The sequence below is a fragment of the Penaeus monodon genome, chromosome 36 (genome assembly GCF_015228065.2).
Source record: "Penaeus monodon isolate SGIC_2016 chromosome 36, NSTDA_Pmon_1, whole genome shotgun sequence".
NCBI classification, from domain to species: domain Eukaryota; kingdom Metazoa; phylum Arthropoda; class Malacostraca; order Decapoda; family Penaeidae; genus Penaeus; species Penaeus monodon.
The window spans coordinates 21,001,252-21,024,750 of record NC_051421.1 but is presented as its reverse complement, the minus strand read 5'-3'; the positions used below and the strand labels follow the sequence as shown (position 1 = coordinate 21,024,750).

At 47.0% G+C, this 23,499-nt stretch overlaps 1 protein-coding gene across 2 annotated transcripts in view; it reads right to left on the bottom strand.

The window, feature by feature from the left end:
• LOC119595840 overlaps nucleotides 1–12,755 on the bottom strand; it is a 52,090-nt gene extending 39,335 nt beyond the window's left edge. For both annotated transcript variants that reach the window (XM_037945030.1, XM_037945031.1), the window contains exon 1: nucleotides 12,563–12,755. In XM_037945030.1, coding sequence (XP_037800958.1) covers nucleotides 12,563–12,740 — 178 coding nt within the window. In that variant the 5' untranslated portion in view covers nucleotides 12,741–12,755. The remainder of the gene's footprint in view (nucleotides 1–12,562) is intronic.
• Between the last annotated feature and the right edge of the window lie 10,744 nt (nucleotides 12,756–23,499).

Below are 23,499 nucleotides of genomic sequence, written 5' to 3'. Positions count from 1 at the left end.
TTTGTTGTAATATCGTAGTCTCCCCTAACATGTAGTAATATCGTAATTTCCCCTGAAAATCGCCTAGTCACGAATATCTTGTTTACTTTTATTTATTTCTCATACAATAAATACTGTTGATATGTGTACTTTGTAAAATATATTATCTTTTTTATGTTTAACTGACAAATGTTTGTTTATTTGCATAGTTATGTTGGTCAAAAATACTTGTAAATCATCAGCCCATTGTACATAAGTATTCTCAGGAAACTGAATAATATAAATAATATTTAAACCTTGATATCATACAAATATCCAACCAAGAGACATCATCCTGGGCTTTAAGGGGTTTCTACGCCGTCAACCAAGACGAACGGATTAGCCACGTGTCTATAATAAAACGCATTAGTGATAAAAACACGACAAAAATGTATCCCATTTTTTCTCTCCTCTTCCGACTGCATTTCGCCTTCCCTCTTTTTCCCTCTTGAAGTAAACCTTCGCCTTTTATTGCACCCTCCGCCTCCTCGCCAGTCCACGAGAGGCCTCAAGCCCTCTAATCGCACGAGAGGGGGGGGGGGGAGCCGAAGGTCCGCGTAGGGCGCACGCGGAACGTCTCTCTGGAAAGGATCCCTGGTTGATATCACGTGACCCGCCCGCCGACACGCAAAGCCAGCTGAATTGACCTTTTCTGACCGTTTCGCCAAACAAGAGAGGGTGACTATGGCTCCGTAGAACGGGATTCCGAAAACTGAATTATAAATTACCCAAGTCTATTACACGGTTTTGGGGGTCACGAGAACCACCTAAAAAAAAAGAGAAAAAAAAGCCATTCACAGCAGGAGAATTGGAATAATGGGAGGAAATGGAGAAGGAAAAGGAACTCGAACTCAAAATTTGTTTATTCATTCCATCAAATATCTCAATCCGACGACAAGGAAGACTTCGAAGGGGGTCCAGAGGAGAGAGAGAGAGAGAGAGAGAGAGAGAGAGAGAGAGAGAGAGAGAGAGAGAGAGAGAGAGAGAGAGAGAGAGAGAGAGAGAGAGAGAGAGAGAGAGAGAGAGAAGAGAGAGAGAGAGAGAGAGAGAGAGAGAGAGAGAGAGAGAGAGAGAGAGAGAGAGAGAGAGAGAGAGAGAGAGAGAGAATATCACGGCACCGCACACAAGAATTGGTCGTCCTCTCGTGATGGAAGAAAAGCCAAACCTCACACGCAAAGAAGATAAAGTACACGTGAGTTCCGTCCGGTGGCCATTTTGTGCTCACGTGATTCTCGGCTTCTCGCCCCCTCCTCATTACCCCCCCCCCTCCCCAGGGGCGCGGATCAGGGAAAACTTGCGAGATATGCGAATCCCCCCCCCCCTCCTTTTTTCCTCCACCTGCCTTCGGAAAGTCTCGAACGCTTTGTCCCGTCTGCGTGTCTGTCAGTCTTTCTGTCAACCGGCCACATCTCGCGTCTTTAACCGACCCCCGTGCAATTCAACCTTGCAATCCGCGGCAATAAATCAATGTCTTTTATCATCATTTTACAACTTCTGATGATTACATCAGCCGGACTAAACAACAAACAAAAACGAACATAAATCATTCTAAACACAAATTCCCACACCGACGCTTACTGATCCATCAAATCGATAATCCGAGATTTAATTCATCCAGCTTTAATATAGGTTTCCTTATCTCCACCAGGTTTTCCTTTCGCAAGTGGCTGCCACAACACCAACGCTCTTATCTCTTATCTCGCTTTACGAAAGGCACTGACTGGTCCTCCTCGATCCTCTTTTCCCTCCTGCTTGCGTGCGTACCTGTGTTTCTAATTGTTTTCTGTACGCAAATATAAGGCAAGCAAAAGGAACAAATAATCGTTTATGGTCTCACCCCCTCTCTAAAGCGAACTCCCCACAAGCACTTGCTCACCAGGAAGCCTGATAAGAAGATAATATACTTATCTCAGTCTTGAAACCTCTACCGCCTCCTTACGGTAGACTCAATGATTGTGTGTGGTGTGTGTGTGTGTGTGTGTGTGTGTGTGTGTGTGTGTGTGTGTGTGTGTGTGTGTGTGTGTGTGTGTGTGTGTGTGTGTGTGTGTGTGTGTGTGTGTGTCTCACTCTTAAACTTACTCTCACTCTCATAAATCCTCCTTCTCACATGTATTTCTCTCCTCCCTTGATAAGGCAGCAGATGCCTTCCCTCCGTCGTAACTTACTCCCATCTCTTCACTAGTTTTAATTATCTCGTCTCTGTTATACTGCGTCGTCCTCATCCATTGCGGGTTTTTTTTTTCACCGTCTCGGATTCAGTCCTCTATCTTCCCTCTCAAGCCATGTGTCCGTCTTGTCTATTTCTTGATAAAGCCACTCTCTTTAACACCTCAAAGGTATCTCGGAAGCCACGGGGGAAATATTTTCGTTTGTTTGTCACGGCAATAACCCCGACCTTCGAGTCCGGTCTTTTCTCTGTTTTTTTTTTTAATCTTAAGAACCGAAAATTAGGCGGCAGTAGGACAGGGTAAGTTATCCCAGCGTTGAGGGGGGAGGAAATCCAGTGGTCGTTAATAATTCGCAAACAAATCCTTCGACGCGCGCTGAGCCATCTTAGGTATGTCGCCGCCAGCTCACACTTGGCGCCCGACCAGTTTCGCTTTTTTCCCTTCGCTCACGTGTCGGGAAAAGGTCAAATTGTGCACCTGTCGGGAGCACGATTGGCTAAACAAATCTATAGGGCCGATGCCTCGTCTGCCAACATCTGTCGGTCAGTGGGATTAATGGTGAAAGATTCGTAATTACCTGTCAATCGCACCTTTCCAACACACGTGTCCAGCTTCATTCTTACGCGAGAGAGAGAGAGAGAGAGAGAGAGAGAGAGAGAGAGAGAGAGAGAGAGAGAGAGAGAGAGAGAGAGAGAGAGAGAGAGAGAGAGAGAGAGAGAGAGGGAGAGGAGAGAGAGGAGAGGGAGAGAGGGAGAGGAGAGAGGAGAGAGGGAGAAGAGGAGAGAGAGAGAGAGAGGAGAGAGAGGAGAGGAGAGAGAGAGAGAGAGAGAGAGAGAGAGAGAGAGAGAGATCAATGAAAAGTTTTAACCGAAGTTCTATCCCATCACAACTCTTTATTACTATCGTATTTCCATCCTTCTTTCTCTTTCGCTTAAAGTAAACATTTGCTCTTCGTTGTATCACGAGAACCTATGTTACCTGAATCCGATGCAGCGCTAGTTCAAGTGAAAGCAGAACAGGTTTGTAACAAGCAAAACAATTTTGCAACGAAACCAATTTTCTTTCCTCCTTCGCATGACAAACGTACGAGAACATTTGCTTGTATTTCCATCGGCGTAAAAATCCTACAAGTTCTAACGCTTTTATTTTCTACCTCCCTATTCTATTTTCTCTTCATATAGTTCTTAAATTCATATCTGTCATTTAGTCTCACGGTTTTTGTCACTCTACACTGACGTTAACTTCGGCCGAGTTCCTTTAAACCTTAGCGTTTTTTCCGTCACTTATTTTTTCGAAGCAATTTTTTTCAAACGTGGGATTACTGGTCGAAATGACAGGACGACTTCAAAAACTCAATAATAGATCTAGTTCTTAAATAAAATAAACGAAACATGACAATAATAACCATAATCATAATCATGATGATGATGATGACGATAACACTGGCATTACGATGATGATGATGATTATCATTATTGTTATTACTATTACTATCATTATTATCATTATGATAATGATTATATTCAATAATAATGCTAATAATAATCACCCATTAATAATAATAATAATAATAATAATGAAATAATAAAAATAAAACAACAGCCATATCAATAATAATAAATAACAACAACAACAACAACAACAACAGTACTCTCCTGAAGACAATCTCGAAGTCAACATTTCAACTCCCCCCCCCCCCTCTCTTTCTCTCTCTCTCTCTCCCACTCTTTACTTGGCAAACCAAGCTACATTTTCTCTCTTCAATTTCATTCTGATTTATTCTTCACTTCATCCCTCCTCATTTGCCGGTTCGATCACAGCTTCCTCCTTCCATTTTCCTTTCTTCCACTCCTTACTCTATTTTTATTTTTCTCTCTATCTACTCCAGTTATTCTCCCACGATTTTTCTCCTCCCTTTCCTCCTCCCTTCGCACCGCACCCAAACTCGCCTCCCCTTTGCCATAGCCTGAGTCCCGCTCCCTCTAGGCCCAAGGGTGGAACGCCCCTCCCCCTCCCCCCTCCGCGATGACCCCAGGTCTAGTGGGATGGTTTCCACGGCAGGGGAGAGGACCCCCGAGCATAGGCGAGGCAGCCCGACGCGGCGGCACCCTTGGCACCCTTGGCACCGGCCCAGGAGGGGAGTCAGGGTCCACCGTATGCTCTCTCCTCGTCCTCGTCCTCCTACTCCTCCTCCTTATGGCGATCCCTAGGTCCTTTGACCGGGATACAGGAGGGAAGGCAGGGTCAAAGGGAGAGGGTATGCAGGAGAAGGGGTGGAAGGAACCGTAGCATATCTGATTTTCTTCCACTTATTTGCGCGACACTTGGAAGGATGACATCTAGACGTGTCTATAGGAACGACGTCCGTCCAAAGATCGCTTCCTCTCGCCCTCCGCTTGATTCGAAAATGAAGAGAGCTGGAGGAAGGGAGGAGGCGACGAAAAGGGAGGAGGGAGGTTCAGGCGAGGGAAGAAAAGGAGGGAGGAAGGAGAGGAGGTAGGAAAGGAGAGCGAGAGAGAGCGCGTCGGTGAGTATCGCAATAAATGTGCTGTCACACTCACCCACTCAACGGGTGCCAGAGTAAAGATCCAGTCCCCGTAGTTCCTGCTCGGTTCTTGATCACTGAGATGCTTTCATCAAGTTCTCTTTCCGTTCAGTCGGGCTACCTCCAATATTCTCTCAAAATCTGGTCTAATTCAGATCCCCTTTCCCTCAACCCTGTGCGATTTAAATTGCCCATCTTTTCTCATCCCCCCTTTACTCCTATGGTCAAATTCCTCCCCCCCGCTGCCCCCCTGTATCCCTTTCTCCCTTCTCCCCAACATCCTAATTCACTCCGTGTGTGTCCGCGACCGGGGACGCCGCTCGCTGCACAGCTTTAGCACGGCGACGCACCTGCCTCGTTGCTCATCTCCTGGACGCAATTTCACGCCAGTTTCCTAGGCTAGGAAATTGCTTCTGCACGTAAAATAATTCATCCTCTTTTGCCTGACGTGAGGAAAAAAAATCATTTATACTGTCTAAACAAACATCCGTGAATATTTATGGTCCAACTTCTTTAAGTGTGAAGCATGTTCTATTAGTCATACCGGAGAAAGGAACATATTGCAGTAGGTATAAAACCCACAATATGTTACTAATGGAAAGGCCCATTACGGGCGACTCAGCCTCTCCTGAATCATCGCAAACAAGTACCATCAATGGTGGCGGGCAACGACGCCGCAACTGGCGTGGAAACCGCGTCTTTACGGCGTCTTTTTGCACCAATCCTGATGAGTGACACTGCCAGTCTGCCTTGCAGGAGTTGAGAGACATTTTCATTGCACTTGTATTTTTTTTAATTATATTTTTCAGTCTTAATTTTATCTGTTGCATTTTATGCACTCGCCCACGTTCTGTTGCCAATAATTTTTATGTCTCTTTCTTTTTGTCTCTCAAACATCCACCCAAACACCTTCAAATCAAACCTCGTCCCCGATATCCCCCTTCAGCGCCCGTTCACAACGCGACCACCCGGCTGTCCGACCGATCCCCGCCTCCTCCGCGTCCATTGTCCGGCCGTGACGAGAGGCGAGAACCGAGGGCGCCGATAAGCCCTTCCCGACGACACCGCGCGGATGCCTCGGGCGTGACGCGGCGTGAGGAGGGCGCGGCCAAGGGATTTGGATGGCTCGGGGGGTGAATAAGCCAGTTACCTAGTTACTTCTTCATTGCACAGTGTAATTAGCGCTCTGTATTAGGTGTGAAAATACAACATGATTGTGGAGGCACTGTGTACTAAAGGAGGTTAAAGTAACGCACAGGATTTCCAAGTGTTTCAACACAGCTAATAAACTCATAACAAGATACATACGCCTTTGTGCTTATAGTTCACAACAGAAAAAGAATATCGTAATCAAATCGTAATTAAATACTCACAGCTGATACATAACAAAATAACGTTACTAGAGAGGAAATAAATGGGGAAAAAGGTCGAAGGTCAGGCCGGCTACTACTGCATGCAAATCCGAAATAAATCCGTCCGGGTCTCGCTGGGGGGGGGGGCGTGGGGAGATGGAAGGGGGAGAGGGAAGGGGGGATGGGTGTGGGGTGGGTTGGCATATTAACTTGCGAAGGGGGATGGGGGAGTGGAGAGGAGGAGGGGAGGAGGGAACACTCTGTATTTTTCAGGTCGCGCAGGATAATCCCGGGCTGTACACGGCAATATCACGGATTGAACCAAATCGGTAAATAGAGAATTTCCCAGGTAGGCGCATTGTCGATTTTGAGCGATCAGCTGGACAGCCGGCAACCCGACTGGAGGGCGCAAACACCGCACCAACTGGATTCCTTCTCAAAACCAATAACTACTATTAACACCACTGCTGTGATCTAGGGCACAAGGGTCTGCACTCTTCGCAGTCTCCAAGGGGAGAAACTGGACTCGTCAGGAGAATTCACTTGCATAAGTAACCACGCTAATGTTAACCGAGTTGCGTAAATAACACACATAATAACCAATTATCAACTAACAATGATAAACCATCAATAATATCAAACAGTAATAATAACAACAACAATAATAACAACAACAACAACAATAATGATAATAATAACAGTAATAATAATAATAATAATAATAATAATAATATAATAATAATAATAATAATAATAAAAACAACAACAACAACAGCACTAACAACAATGAAACAAATCAAAAAGCAAATCAGGAAGCGGCCGTCCCGCGAGTGCTCGCAGCCAGCTCGAGAGGCGGCGAGAGGCAGCTTCTCGCGCCGTATTTACAGATAAGAGAGCACAAGCATGACTTCCGCAAGCAGAGCGAAAGGCAAAGGAGGAAAACTGGGAACTTATATCCTAACTTCCCGATTATCTTCTGGAAAAAATAAAATCAGCAACAAACTGATATTTTTTTAAATCATATTATTCTTCCCTTTCTCCATTCATTTATTTTCCATCTTTCTACTTCTTCTTCTTCTTCTTCTTCTATTTCTTCTTCTACTTCTACTCCTTTCCCTTTTTTTTCCCTCATACTTTTTCCACCTACTGCTTTTTTTTGTCGTTGGGTCAGAAAAAAAAAACGGGAGCTAATAAATGACAGAAAAAAAAAACAGAAAAAAAAACACATAAACACTAAAAATAGAAAACAGACGAGGAGGAGATGGAACAGCGGTCGTAGCACCAAGATCACCTTCAGCCTTAAAATAGAGTTTGTTCAAAAAAGAAATGCAACACTGCTCTTCAGGTGGAAGGAGAAACATCAAAGTTGCGAAAAAAGAGGGAAAGAATGAGAGAGAAATAGAGTAATGAAGCGAGAGAAAGAGGAGAGAGAGAGAGAGAGAGAGAGAGAGAGAGAGAGAGAGAGAGAGAGAGAGAGAGAGAGAGAGAGAGAGAGAGAGAGGAATGAGAGAAGAGAGAGAGAGAAGAGGAGAGGAGAGAGAGGAGAGGAGAGAGAGAGAAAGAGAGAGAAGAGAAGAAGAAAGGAAAGAGAAGAAAGAAAAGAGAGAAAGAAAGAAAGAAAGAAAGAAGAGAGGAAGAGAAGAAGAGAGAAGAAAGAAAGAGAGAGAGGAAAGAGAGAAGAGAGAGAGAAAGAAGAGAGAGAGAGAGAAACGACACGGTAATTACTCGGAAGAAGTCGTTTGAAGAAGACACGAGGAGGCCATGGCGGGAAATGATCGGACACAGACCACCAACCACTAGCTCTTCTCTCTCTCTCTCTCTCTCTCTCTCTCTCTCTCTCTCTCTCTCTCTCTCTCTCTCTCTCTCTCTCTCTCTCTCTCTCTCTCTCTTACCTTCTTCCTGTTTTTTCTTGATTCACACCCATTTAGTGGTATCTCCACATATTTTCTCGATTACCTTGAATGTAGAGTGTAAACGTCTATGGCACCCCGCTTACTTACTTGAAAAGTGTGTTATGCTGAAAGTCTATTAAGATTACAAGACTACTGTGCACCGTATTAATCCATACGTTCCTTTGCTGTTCTCCTGAGTAAGAGCAAGTTGCCAGCGACAAAATGGATATAAGATATGAAGATATGAGACTCGCGATACAAACGAGGACACGAGTCATAACGGCACAGGGAACGGAGACTCCTATACATCCGTGTATGGATGCGTGTGATTATCCTGCATCCATACACCTTTGACCGAAATCTCTTCCCCTTCCGCTCCTTACTTCACCGCTTCAACACACAAAAAACAGCTGCGAGGGATTTGCAAAACGGGATTCCAACCGCGGTGGAGGAGCGGCAGCATACGAAACGACGGCGACTAATTTAACAAAGGAGGTAAGGCGGGGGAAGAGGAGAGGGAGGTATGCTATATGATCTCCGTGATACTTTATTACGCATTCCACGCCCCTCCCCTACCCCCCAGGACACTCACCGTCCTAACTTGTCAATCCTGAAACTAAGTTTGAAAGCTACGAACCCGCTATCTACGCTGCCTACCCGATGACTTTGAACCATGCAGGCCGTCTGATTAATCTAATGTGGATACATTTCTTTGCTGCAACAAGGAAAAAACGTTCATTCAAATACGATAACCGCTACGATGTGTAGCCTGGGTGCCAGGCCAAGTAGGCGGGGGTCACATGAGGAAGGCCCGGGCACGGGGCCAGTTGGCACCTGTTCACCGGGCATCTTGAGCCAACTAGTCAGTGCCACCAGCACCCACAATGACCCCCCTTCCGTTCCCAGGGCATAATGCCCCACTCCCTCTGCCCCCCGCTGCCAGGTACTAGACTGACTCGCGACCGAAGTAATTTTTTTGGGATACGGATCTGCAAACAAATTCTCTTCCGTGTCCTTTGATTGCCAAACAAGAAAAACAAACACGTTAAACAACAGCATCGTCAGCAAGTGTGCTCAACTGTCTCCTCCCTGAAATATGGCCTTGCTTGTATTCGCAACGGATCAGTCAGTCTCTCTCGAACTTTCTCGAACGCCGAGTGCCCCGGAGCCAGCTCTCTCTACTGAAGGTTCTCCAGCCGTAACGCATTGAAATGTTCTCGCTCTGTAAAGATGCCCGTCGCGTATACCCTTCCTCTACATGCCAAGATGCCGCCGGGCCCTTTCTTCGTAAAACCACTATTGAAATATTCCCGTCACTCTCCCCTAGTCTGCCCCTAACTTCTGTAAACAAATAAGAAGTAGTTAACAAAATAACAACCCTTTCCCTCTTTGTCTGTTTAGATGCTTACTCGATTTTCCGTCTTTTTTTCTCTCTTTTTGATAGAAGGAGAGGAAGAGGAAGGATGAATCGGAACTGAATTAAATCTAAAATATTTGTAATCTTATGTCGAGCTGAAGGAGTCACCCGCCAACCTTAAAAGTCAAAATAAACCCATAAAATCGATTCCCCTCTTTATAATAAAGCAAACGTGGCCTGTAAGAGTTAAGAGAAATAATGCACCGTAATCGTCGATCAGAGATGATATGGACATCAATAATATAAACCTGCCCCTTTTGTTTCCAAAAGCCACATACTGCATGTTATATCAGCGTCCTTTACGTAACCTGCATCCACCGAGATACACGGCTGCAGATTCTAAAGGCTTTATCTCCGTCAAATAGCCCAACAATGCTCGCATAGTGCCAGATGGTGCCATGTCAAATTTATAATCTTTTCTTTAGCACATACCGGAGGGAGGGGACATGGTCGTGGTGAGGGGAGGTGATGCATGGGAGGAAAAGGGGGAGCAAAAAGAAAATAAAGAGAGGAAGGGAAGGAGGGAGGGGAGGGAGGGAGGGAGGGAGGAAGGGAGAAAGAGAAAGAGAGAGAGAGAGAGAATGAAAGCGAGATACAAGGGAGAATGAAAGCGAGATACAAGGGAGAATGAAAGCGAGAGACAAGGGAGAATGAAAGCGAGAGAAAGAATGAGAGAAGCGAAAATAGAATGCGAGAGCGAGAGGAGAGGAGTATACTCTATGACTCCTCTTCCCCTTCTGCCCGACCACCAAATCGCCCAGTGTACCTTTGCCGTAGATCTAATTCACTAATGGAGAGAAGATAATGAGGATGAAATAATTGAGCGTGAGACAGGGGTTTGAAGGGGTGGGGGGAGGAGGGGGAGGAGGGGGAGGAGGGAGGAGGAGGAGGAGGAGGGGGGAGGAGGAGGAGGAGGAGGAGGAGGAGGAGGAGGAGGAGGAGGAGGGACAGGGGAAGAAGAAGAAGAAGAAAAGAAGAAGAAGAAAGGAGGAGAAGGAGGAGGTGGAGTAGGAAGAGGACAGTGGAAGAGGAGGAGGAGCAGAGCGAAAATGAGGAGAGAAAAGGAAAAGAAGAGGATATGACAACAAAGTGGGAGTGGTGAGAAGCGAGGGAAGCAGAGGAAATGAGAAAAGGGGCAAAGGAGAAGAGGCGTGAAATGAGGAGCAGGAGCAATGAGAGTAAAAATAGGAGGAGGAAAATGAAGTGAAACAGGAAGAAGAAGAAGAGGCCTTTCGACGGTCCCTCGTACTATAAAGTGTGGATCCAACCTCTTTATAGTGGCGCTGCGTTGTGCGGTCCGCGGAGAATCAAAACTACACAGATTCGGCTAAATAAGAGTTCAAACTTCCGGGTTTCAACTGCAGAGCGTTCGGTGGGAAGGGAGGAAAGTGGGGGAGACAGCGAGGGAGAGAAAGGGAAAGGGAGAGGGAAAGGAAGGGTGGCGTGATGGAAGGAGGATGAAGAGAAGAAGGATTGGAGGGAGGAGGAGGAGGAGGAGGAGGAGGAGGAGGAGGAGGAGGAGGAGAGAGATGGGGGGAGGGGACAGGCAGGCAAGCGAGGGGGATGGACAAGCCATTCTAATCTTCCCTTTTTCATACCTCACCGCAGCTGACGTGTACAATTCTTCCGAATTCACTCCGCGCAAAAAAGTAATGTCCCCATCTTAGACTCCATTTAAAAGGACATCCAACTTTAAAGCCGAGAAAACAGCCACAGAAACCAACCCCTCTATGTCCAGACCCCCCCTTCGCTTTTAGCACTGCATTTTCTCCCAACCCCTTCAGAACGCTCAGTTGTTTATCTCCAGGAATTCGCAGCCTTCGAGAAGCCATTAGAAATCAGCTGCGATTTATTTTCTTCGCGTAGTTCGTGGGACATTTACTCTCTCCTAAAAAAACAAACAAAAAAAACGGCATTACGACCTCTGCTGAATTACACTCCCCAGATGGTGATGATGAGAAGAAACTCGAGGAGGCGTTTCTTTTGTGGTATAGAGGACGTATAAGAGGATAGAGAGACGGACAAGTAAATGGATGGGTATATCAGATATGATAAATATATATACAGGGCAGAATGGCGGAGAGGAAAATATATGGAGAAGGACGGTGAGGGATGGAGAAAGTGGGCGGAGGGCAGTGAGATTGAGGGGGATGGAGAGAAAGAGGGGGGGGTCGAGAGACAGGAACTACGGAAAGAGAGGGGGGAGGGATGGAGATAGAGAGGGGGATGGGGAAAGAGCGGGGATATTAAGAGAAAGGGGGAAATAGAGATGGTGGGCGGGGATGAAGAGAGCAAGGGACGATGGAAAGAGAGAGAGAGAGAGAAGAGACAATGGAAAGAAGGGCTGGAGGGAGGGAAAGAGAGAAGAGAGACGATAGCGAGAACAAGGGCTGGAGAGAGAGCGAGCGAGCGAGCGAGCGAGCGAGCGAGAGAGTGAGAGGAGAGAGGAGAGAGAGGAGAGACGATGGAGAGAAGGGCTAGAGAGAGGGAGAGAGACGGAGAGGAGACTAAAAATACAAGAGAATCTTTGCTGTTTGGCAAGGCATCCGAAGACCTTTCAAATAAGTAATGATAATAGCGTCCCGGACCACTCGAGGAGAGACACTCCGTAGACACACCGCGGCGGCAGAAAAGCTGCGTCACAAAAACCATTACAAACTCCAAAAGAAAAACGCTTCCTTGGAGGGAAACGTCGAACCTGTTGTTAGTACAAGCTGTGACGGGTTCGCGCGGCCGGGGAATCTTCCTAAAAGGAAAAAAAAAAGAAGAAAAAGAAAAGAAAGGGAAAATAAAAAAAGGAAGCGTACCACCTATTTGTCATCATTTCTGCTGCGTCTATTATTATCCATCACGAGGGAAAAAATACCCGTGCCTTGAACGAAACAACTCTACATTCATCCGTAAAGAAAAAAAAAGAATCACCCCGAGTCCACAGGCAGGATAATCACATGCATCCATACACGGAGAAAGGAAAAACTCTTTTGCCGGTTTTATGAACTCGTTACCATGCACAAAGAAATCTCCGGGGAGGACTAGGGGCAGGGGATGGCAAGAGGGAGGAAGGGAAAGGAAGGGAAGAACAAAATAATGCAAATTCAGGAGCAGGTCAAGCAATCTCCAAGACAATCAACCCGGCAAGGAAGATCATTATAACTTCGGGGAGTCTTTACCGAGTCGCCCATTTTTGTCGGGCGCTGTGGAGGCAACCGTTACCAAGTACATAAACACATCCAGGACGAAGGACTTCTGAAATGCGACGATGCAGAATGGCTCAGGCACCGAGAGAAGCGTGTCTACTGCTTTACTGCTATCAAAGAAACTACTGGACAGCTGTGAGCACCGCAACATGAGGTAAAACTGCTCCTCCCCCTCGAGTTATGACCGAGCCAACTAACTGCTATGCCAACACGTGTGTTGTTTGCAAACAAAGAGCAAGAGAGAGAAACAAACCCAGAAGTGAATCATTACAACACTTGCAAGGGATCTCTTCACACTTTGGTCCGAAGCAAAAGGAACGTTAACTAAAAGGAGAATAGCAACAAAGAGGCCTATATTCTTCACCTCTGAACACCACACCATAAACTAGACAATGTTAAAATACGGAATGATCGCTTAGGTAACAGACTCGCATGAAACCGATGCCAAAGACTGCACTTGCTCGTCTAATTATAATTTTACGATGGCAAGTATGACACAGGGGGGAAGCGATGTTAAGCATGTGTATACGAGAGGAGTTGCTGGTCAGAAGAGAGAAGCAGAGAGCAGAGAGGAGGGCGAAGGAAATGGGGGGCAGGGAGGATTGTGGCTGTTAGGGATAAAAAGAGGGGATAAAAAGAGGAGGAAGGGAGAAAGGGGGGAGGGGAGAGAGAGAGGAGGGGAAGAGGAGAAAAAAGGAGAGAGAGAGAGAATTATATATATATATATATATATATATATATATATATATATATAATATATATATATATATATATATATAATATATATATATATTATATATATATATATATATATATATATATATATATATATATATATATATATATATATATATATATATAATAATATATATATATAGTAGAGAGTAGAGAGAGAGAATGAGAATGAGAGAGAGAGAGAGAGAGAGAGAGAGAGAGAGAGAGAGAGAGAGAGAGAGAGAGAGAGAGAGAGACGAGAGAGGGAGAGAGAGAGAGAGTGAGGAGAGAGAGAGGGAGAGAGGAGAGAGGAGAGGAGAGAGAGGAGAGAGAGAGAGAGAGGAGAGAGAGAGAGGAGAGAGAGAGAGAGAGGAGAGAGAGAGAGATAGAGAGAGAGAGAGAGAGGAGGGGAAGAGAGAGAAGAGAGAGAGAGAGAGAGAGAGGAGAGAGAGAGAGAGAGAGAGAGAGGAGAGAGAGAGGAGAGGGAGAGAGGAGAGGAGAGAGAGAGCAGAGAGAGAGAGAGAGAGCAGAGAGGAGAGAGAGAGCAGAGAAGAGAGAGAGAGAGAGCAGAGAGGAGAGAGAGAGACGAGGAGAGAGAGAGAGGAGAGGAGAGAGAGGAGAGAGAGAGAGGAGAGAGAGAGAGAGGAGAGAGAGAGGAGAGAGAGAGAGAGAGAGAGAGAGAGAGAGAGAGAGAGAGGGGGGGAGAGGAGAAAGAGAGGAGAGAGAGGAGAGAGCGAGTGAGTTACTTCATATATGGAGCGGGAGCACCCGAGCGAAGGCCTAGCAAGGTGGGCGTGAAAGGTAGCAGCTTTGCAAGACACAAGGCTGTCACCTACTTGGCACCAGGAGACAATCAGAGTCGGTTTGTTATGGATTTGGCGCTCTTGGCAAAGTGGCGTTGCCACAAGCGGGCATATACAAATAAATATGATTTCTCTCGCTTCCTCTTTCTTTCAGTTCCTTTGACTGTGTGTATGCGTGTCTATGTCTGTGTCTGTTTGTTTTTGTGTCTGTCTGTGTCTGTGTGTTTTTCTGTCTGTGTGTCTGTCCGTAATTCATGTCGGCAAAATCAAGGATATATCGCACGCATCCATGTTGTTGGCTTTACTTTAGCAGGTGGACAAATAAGCTTCATATCAGCTTCACAGTTATCTCCGGTTTGACCCGAAGCCACTCCAGCGATAAGCCTCGATTCCGCGTCGAGATCTGCTGACCCGCGAGACCTGCCGCTTCCCGAGATTTCAGTCCAGTCTTCAAATCTCACAAATGCCAATCGGGGCCAGAGTCAAACGTCCTCGGCGGCTGACTTTGTAAAATGTTTAGTTCTTTTCAATGATGATTTTTCTCAAGATATATAACAGAGATTTGTCTGCAATATGAGGTCGTATTGGATGAGAAAAAAACCCTTAGAAAGTCTCCATATATCTTGTTTCTGTACAGATTGTCAAACTCTTCTCTTGTTGCATCAGCGAACCTTGGAAAGTCCTGCGCGCAATCACTCACCGAACTTTTGTCCCCTAAAATAATGCCTCGTAACATTTTACTGAACTGTTTTGGATGATTTAGTGCAGGTTCGATACATGCTGTGCCTGGACTTCACAGAGGAGCCACGTTGCCTTTATCGGAAACATACTGCCGCTTTTCTTTCGATCTTTCGCTTTCTCGTGTGTCTGGTTCTGCGAGACGGCACCTCCTCCGTCTCCTCCATGTTTAGGTGTGCTATTCGTCGTGCAGTTCTTTTAATGCCGTCAGCGAGGATAAATATCATGTTGTGACTCTTGACGTGGATTCACGTCGGATAACAAGACTGAAACAAATTCGTGCTGTAAATACTGCTCAAAGGGGTGCTGCATCAGTGGCACATAAATATCTCCAGAGAAAGGGGAAGAGGACGTGGAGACAGCGCGGGAAGGGAGGAAGAAGCGGGAGGACTAGAACGGGGAGACGGAAGGAGGAGAAGGAGGGGAAGGAGGGGAAGGAGCGAGGGGGGGGGGGGGCGGCACGCGCGTAATAACCGCCGCGTCCTATGTTCCCTGACAAATGCTGCGAAAGCAATGGGTGTTCGAATGGACAAGATCAAGACACCAGGTAAATTGTTTACTGAAATATTCATGGGAAGATGAAAGAAAAGATATATATATAGTAGAATAATAACTATAGATAAATGCAAGGCATTGAGGAAATTAACCGTAGCCTTTATCACATCACCCATGAAGTCACGTGGCGTTCACGCATTTCGTCATTCACAGCCAGCGAAGGTTCTGCGACTTACCTGTAAAAGAAAAAACAACAACATTAGCACAGTAATTATATCACCTTCTCGGGCGCAACTTATTTAAATAAACTAAAAAGTAATCTAGATATTAAATTTTGGGCGACTTCAGAGCTCCGCTGGTACGAGACGTCAGCCGCCGTCGTGATGGACTGCTCAGACGCGACCGCAGCACAAGTGCAACGCCACGAGCTAACATATGCAACGCATGCAATCATATGCTTAAACCTCACTGGCGCTCAAATGGTCATTCCTGCATCACCCAAATATATAAGAAAAACATCACACCAGATTCTTGTTCTGCCAAGAAAGCCTCAATGTCCACGCTGAGCAAGTAGAGAGTAAATATTTAGGCAGCGCGGGCTCTCCCTTTCCCAGCAGGTATGCAATCAAATAAACAAATCCCTTCACCAGGAACGCTTGTCCGCCCGTCGAGATAACAGCGCCATTTGGGCCGCAGCAGAGCAAACCATACACACTCCACACACACTTACGCTTATCAGATAAGCATGCCCTTGTATCGCTGCGCCAACAGAACTTTTATCGTGTTCTTGCGTCTTAAAAACGAATGAGCGATATGCACGTTGTTTTTGAGCTTGGTCATGCAGAGTCCATGCAAGAAGGCAGCTTGTGGCTCACACCCACAGATGTCGTGGCACGCTTGGCAAGGTGACTCAGCATCCGAGAGTTTCTCCGGGTTTTTCTTGGTCTGTCGTCTTTTTTGTCCCTCCTTTTCTTTCTCTCTTGCTAAAAAAAATCAGCTGCTGATAGGTGAGACAAATTCCGGCAAAACTAGAGCAACATAATTTCTTGAGATTCATCCAAACAAAGTTACGTAAGCTACAATACCCTCCCCCCCCATCAGGTTAATAAGGCCTCTTGAGACATATCTATACCTCTCCCGTCTTATCATGATAAACAGAGGATTTGAGACAGGTAGGCGATGTGATCCCACAAGAAGCATCAGGTGTTGCGACACCCTTTAGCGATAATGATCTTCACAACGAAAGAAACAAGACCTTAAATAAAGCAACGTGCGTCCTGCCAAAATGTTCCTGGATCGCCACATTTTTGTTACTCTCGTGGCAATCGAGAAATAATTCCCCCCGACGATGCAATGGATGCACTCGGATTTGTTATCTATAAAACGTGTCTACAAAATAAGAAGTACCGGGAACAGGATGTAAAATGAAAAAAAAGAAGCTAAGAGAACACGAGAGAGGGGAGAAGGAGGAAAAAGGGAGATGGAAAGAGAGAGAAAGAGGGAAAGAAGAGAGGAGAGGAGATGAGAGGGAGAGGTAGAAAGAAAGAAAGAGAGAGAGAGAGAGAGAGAGAGAGGAGAGAGAGAGAGAGAGAGAGAATGAGAGAGAGAGAATGTGGGAGCAATGAAGGGAAGGGAAGGAAATAAGCAAAACCCCCACATTCCACAGTTTAACATTTTTACCCATCGTCAGCGTTACAGCTAAACCAGCGGTGCCTCCGACCTCGGTGTTTCCCGTGATCACACAAGGCCCGTGTGATCAGCTGATTCCACAGGTAATTCTACACAGTAAGGCCTAGCCACGATCGGAGCCAAGAGAGAGAGAACTTTTTAATGTTTCTTGATAAACCGATTCCAAAAATAAACGGACTTATGAAAGTCTGAAAACCATTTTTTATACAAAAATAAAAAGTGAAGATAAAAAAAATGACTACACAGTTCACCTCGCAAAAGCGCCTGAAATTTTAAGGTTCTGTTTAACTCATGTAACTAAATTTCAAAACTCACGTTTCTCCTTCCTTCAGTGCAAGCCAGAACTGAATGGACAACACACTCCTTATTCAATCACAACACGTTTTTTTTCTGCTCTTTCTAATGACCTCCAAGTATACGTGTGCCAACAATGTTCTGGCAGGTCAGTGCAGATACTAGCTACGTGTTTCGGTTCACCTAGAATTCTTGATAAATTGAGTTATCGATCAACTTGTGGTAGGAGAACTTCTGTACAAAACTAACGCCGCGCCCAAGCGTCCAAAACAGTCCCCTGGTGCTGACCTACCCTTTGCCCTTTCCGAATGACGTTAGGGTCTCCGTGTCGGTGCTCTTGCTCTTTATAAGTTTCTGTTTACTGCCCCCTCCCGTTCTCTTTAACTAATGCCCCAATTATACGTTTCTGTTTATATGCAAGGATATCAGAAAAAGTGTACATTGTATTGTGTTTACATGTACGTATCTGATTATTCTGCACCTTATCTCTCCTCCACAATCTCTGACAATGTCTTCTCTCGGGTAGCTCCCCTCCCGCCCTCTCTTTCCTTCCAGGGACGCCCCTTACACCGTCCCTGGCCATTTTGCACGAAGGAGGCTCCCAATCCATCCTCTCGGTAGAATTTCTCTCCTCGTCTCAAGAGCCTTGGCCTTTAGCCATCCTGGGAGACCACCGCTTCCCGTGCGCTCTCTCTATCTCGCTCTATCTGTCCCTTTTTGGCTCTCAGCTTTACCTTTCTCTCCCTCGCTATCTGTTCCTTTTCTCCTTATCCTTCTCTCCCTTGCTATTTATCAGTTTCTTCCTCTTCTTTATCTTTACTTCCTTGCTATCTAACCCCTTTCAGGCTTTCCTCCATCATCTTTCTCTCCATTTCGTTACATGTATGCAAATCAGTACATATATACATCAATACACGCTTAGGGACTCGAGGATATATCGACAAGACATTTAATTAATGGAGGATGAATAATTTGCCTTAATGACGCACGCGAGGGACAGGCGGATTTCCTTCCAGACCGGGCGAAGCTAAGCGGGGAGCTAAGCCTACAGCCTTCTCCCTCGTCATTTCCTCATTGAACCCTTTCTATTTCCTTGTCCCTCTCCCTCTCCCTTTCCCCTCCCCCTTACTCTCTCTTGCTCTCCCTCCCCCCCTCCCTTTCTCTTCGTCTACCAATCCCTTCCATCCTTCTCTCCCTTCCCCTCCCCTTCTATCCTTAGCTCGCTTCCCCCCCCCTCTCTCTCTCGCTCTCGCTCTCTTTCCCCCTCTCTTTCCTTCTTTCTCTTTCTCCCTCCCTCTCCCTCTCATTCCTATGCTGCTAATCAAACCAAGAATAAAATTCCAGACAGGGGGAGGGGTGAGCGCATAAAACGAGACCTTCTTTCCACACGCCCACACACTGAGCTTCGTATCGACCTATGTTTACTTTCCATTTCTGTATTCCAAACGATGACAGGTGTGTATATACAGAACACCTGTACAGCGTTTCCGATGAATAAATCTCGCATGCATTGTACGGTACCAATTTGTTTTGGTGTCACTGGAGCGTAAATACAATCTAAAGTTGATTTTGTCCACTAGCCAAAATATGGAGGCAAAGCCGGTGCATGCAAGAGCTGATTGCAAATGCATGGGATGAGAGATAAGGAGGAGGGGAAGGAGGGGAAGGGAAGGGGATAATGGGAGGTGGAGGAGGAAGGGGGAGGGGGAAGGGGAGGAGGAGGGGGAGTGGGAGGAGGAAGGGGGGAGCAGAGGGGTTGTTCGCCTTAAAACACTTTCTCTATCTTTTAGCGATAAGGGGGAAAGTAGCGCCAGTTTGCCCAAGCGTTATCGCCAAAATTGCTCTTCACTGCAACCCACGCCTCCAAAATAATAAAATTTGATCATCCTGATATGCAACTCATTTCTTTTCTATTTCTATTTTCATTCAATAATACCCGATAAGACGGAGAGTGGGGGGTAGGAGCGGAGGGAGAGGCGGCAGCATGGCGAGAAAAAAAAAACTTTCAGAGAACCTCAGGCGGCGCAGGTAACTTCCCACGACGGCGATAACTTCTCACGACATCACTTTCCTCATCTCCAGCTGCTCATACCGACCCCCCCACCCTTTCCGAAAGCGTAAGGTGAAGTGCGGCGGGAGGAGGGGGGCAATTTACTTAACTACACTGATAGAGGCGTTCGATACACTGGGTTTTAAAAAATGAAGTTGGGGGGGGGGGGGGGAGAGGAGGGGGGGGTGGATGGGCCCAGATTGACACCACTTTGGCGGATTACTTCTGGCTTCGACTCCTACGCGGGACCCTTGGATATGGGGCGGACGGGGAATTACTGAAGGAGGATATATGTATGTATGTATTTATAAATATAAATACATAAACACACACACACACACACACACACACACACGTATGGATGTATTTACATAATTACATATACACTCACACTCACACACCGCCAAAAAAAAAAAAAATACGGCAGTGTGACGGGTAGCCACGTGCCTCGCTACCCGTCAAGTCACAGGCCAAGCCACGTGCCCAACGCGTTTCCCGAGACAGACCAGTGCCATCACCGCGAGCACTTGTGACGCTTGTCTCCCTCCGTCACATGTGCGCGAGGGGAATGTTGGGTTCTGAGTGCACTGTGTAGCTATTTATTTCTCATTCATAATTTTTCTATATCGAAAATAAAAAACATTGAAAAATAGACAGATAGATAAATAGATGTATAGAGAGAGTGAGTGAGTGAGTGAGTGAAAGAGAGAGAGAATGCGAGAGAGAGAGAGAGAGAGAGAGAGAGAAGAGAGAGAGAGAGAGAGAGAGAGAGAGAGAGAGAGAGAGAGAGAGAGAGAGAGAGAGAGAGAGAGAGAGAGAGAGAGAGGAATGAGGATATATATATATATATATATATATATATATATATATATATAATATATATATATATATATATATATATATATACGTAGCATGGGTTTGAGTTTCATGGAAACAATTTTTTGGCTGGAGAGCATCAACATTCCCCTCCCTCGCTGCTTTATATCCATGTAAATTGCTTAATAACTTGAGCGGAGAGCTTGTAATTAATCTCATTAGATTTGTTAATGAAGTGAATAATCTTTCGGTTAAACAAGTGATGGTCAAATGGCATCGCACAGCTGACTTTTCGTCCCAAACCGCTCCGTCCTCCTCGGCATCTGCCTCCGTAGTCTTCCGAGCAGCTCAATCCCCTCCGTTCCCTCCTCCCTCCCTCCCCCCCATCCCAACGCTCCGTTCCATACACACACAGTCACGTGTAGAGCCACGATACCTCGCAGGCGTGCCAACCGCGACGGAGTCTAGTAGCAACAACGAGCGTGGTTGTGTAAACAGGGGCTGGCTGGCTATAAGGGGCTACAGGCACAGACAGGGGTTGGGCTGAGGGCTACTGCGACTACTAAGGCGGGCTGAGGGCTACAATGGCTACAAAGGTGGGGCGCGTCTGAGAGTTAATCGCGATGCCAAAGGATCAACAACAATTGAGGTGAAGGCGGAGGGTCCGAAGTGACACGACGGAATCGATGAGTGACTTAACGCGCTGTTGGCTGGCGTTGCAAGGGAAGGAGTGGGCGGGTGTTGCGTCGGAGGCGAGCGGCCATGTACGGAGGAGACGAATCCTCTAAAGTGCTCGCGACCAAGACGGTGCATTCGTACATTTTAGGAGAAGAGAGAGAGAAAAAAGATGAAAAAAACAAGAAAAGAAAGAAAAGTAGAAAACGAGGAGAGAGAGAGAGAGAGAGAGAGAGAGAGAGAGAGAGAGAGAGAGAGAGAGAGAGAGAGAGAGAGTACAAAGCACAGACCGAGCGCAGAATAAAGAGAAAGAGAGTAGAGGTAGAGACTCATGGCACTGAGAAACGTTGGCGTCCCCGGCCACCTCGGCGCCAGGGAAACGTTGCGTAAAGAAAACGCGAGTTCGTTACGTAGCCGCTCAGTGCCCCCCCCCCCCGCCCCCATTCGATTTCCCGCCCTCCATCCTCTTCCCATCCGCCCCACCCCCACCCCGCCTTCCGCCTCCGCCCACACCGCCTATCTATGCTGCCTCCTCCTGCCACTCTGGTGTTTCATAAGACTACAAATGCACAAGAAACAGCGAAACGCAATCCAATAAGGGCAGGGTTACAAGCCATCCAGCGGCCTGACTCGCATATAACCCACATGGAAACACTGAAGGCGCCGTATGAACAGGGCTTCCCATGGGCCTCCCGACTCTGCCGTTCCCTGGGGATCAATTCAAGATGGGGGACGCCGAGCCACCGCGGAAGTCCCTACGACGAGATTTAGGACGAGGAAGGGATGGGATGGGAAGGGACGGGAGGAGAGGAGAGGAGGGGAGAGGAAGGGAAGGGAAGGGACCGCAACGGGGGATGAAGGACCCTCATCGTAAATCCCAGCAAACGCTGATGGAATCAACATGAGGGACCCGCGCACCCTCCCTCCAGCGTCTCCAAGGACCTCGGTAGGAGCTGCAGGCCGCTGGCGCAGAGGCCCCTCCTTGCAGAGCCTACCTGTACCCCTTTTCTTGCTCCTCCGGAAGGCAGAGGGGCGAGGCATCCTGGCACTCTCATACGTCGCTCCTCTTCCTTGGCACACCTTCCGGTGCCCTCTCGCACAACCTTCTGGAACCTCTTGTCTCCTCCTCTTTCTCTCTTTGTTCCCCTTCTTCGTGCGCCTCCTCTCATTCCTTCTCTTCCTCCTTCCCTTGCCATTTCCGGGTCATCGGGTTCGGCAGATCAGTTCTGGCCGCCGTTATTCGCCGGCTCCGCCTCGAGGGCAGCACCTTCGTCGGCGTCGCCGTCACGACTTCTCGTTAATCAAGTGTTTTACCCCGTGCGCTTCTCTCGCTGACTTATGCAAATCGCCCTCCATTTCCCTCCCTCCCTGACTCATCTCGTCACGCTCGCTGGCTCGCCGCGCTGTGCTCCCGGGCGCGTGATATAATCGGGGAATTTTATTAGGCTTCCATGTTCCGCGGCTCGGCTGATTAGTCGGAAAATGTGCTTTATTGCAAAGCAATTTATTTTTTCCTTGTGACATTGTCACATTTTCAAAATTCCATGTATGTATGTATGTATGTATGTATGTATGTATGTATGTACGTATGTATGTATGTATTTATGTATGCGTGCATGTGTCTGCATATATGTGCATATATATATATATATATATATATATATATATATATATATATATATTATATATATATATATATATATAAATGTATGTATGTATGTATGTGTTCTGTGTGTGTGTGTGTGTGTGTGTGTGTGTGTGTGTGTGTGTGTGTGTGTGTGTGTGTGTGTGTGTGTGTGTGTGTGTGTGTGTGTGTGTGTGTGTGTGTACGTAAACACACACTTGACAAGCGAGGCCCCATCGCAGCACACGAAACGTCGCACGCTCGCTGGCGGCCCAGGAAGGGAACCTCGCGCCGAAAGCTCCCCCGAAGTGTCTCCGATTTCGCGGAGACGAACGAGACAAAAACAAAGCCATCATCCCCGCCAGCATCACCTCTCCCCCTCCACGAGCCTCCCTCACCCCCCACCTCTACTCCCACTAGCATCATGCCGCCCACACGCCCGCGGGGACGCCCCCACCCACGCCGCGTCACGGTTCTCCCTCTCTCTCTCTCTGTCTCTCTCTCTTTTTTCTCTCTCTCTCTCTCTCTCTCTCTCTCTCTCTCTCTCTCTCTCTCTCTCTCTCTCTCTCTCTCTCTCTCTTCTCTCTCTCAAATCCGCCCTTCGCCACCGGGGCTTCGAAGCGTTTGCGAGTGGGCGGAGGTGGATGCGAGGGTCTCGGGGGCAAAGAGAAAGAACGAGAAAAACGTGAGGAACAAGTGGAAAGCAGAAGTAAATAAACGAGATCACAACGAGCTGCCGACGACTGGAAAGAAGAGTCTGAAAGTATCGGAGTTCGTTCAGCGGAACTGCGGGCGTGAGGGAAGGAGGCTCTGCGCGAGTGGGCGTTGCGGAGGCAGCACGCGCGGCTGGCGGGGGCGAAGGGCAGGAGCAATAGCGAGAGAGAGGACGGGGTAAAAGGGGGAGGGGGGAGATGAGTCCTCTTTAACGACGAAGTATGAACACATTAAAGGAACGAGACACTTCTGAACTTCAGCTCAAGGTGATGTGAACACTTAAAGCCTTGCACTAAAG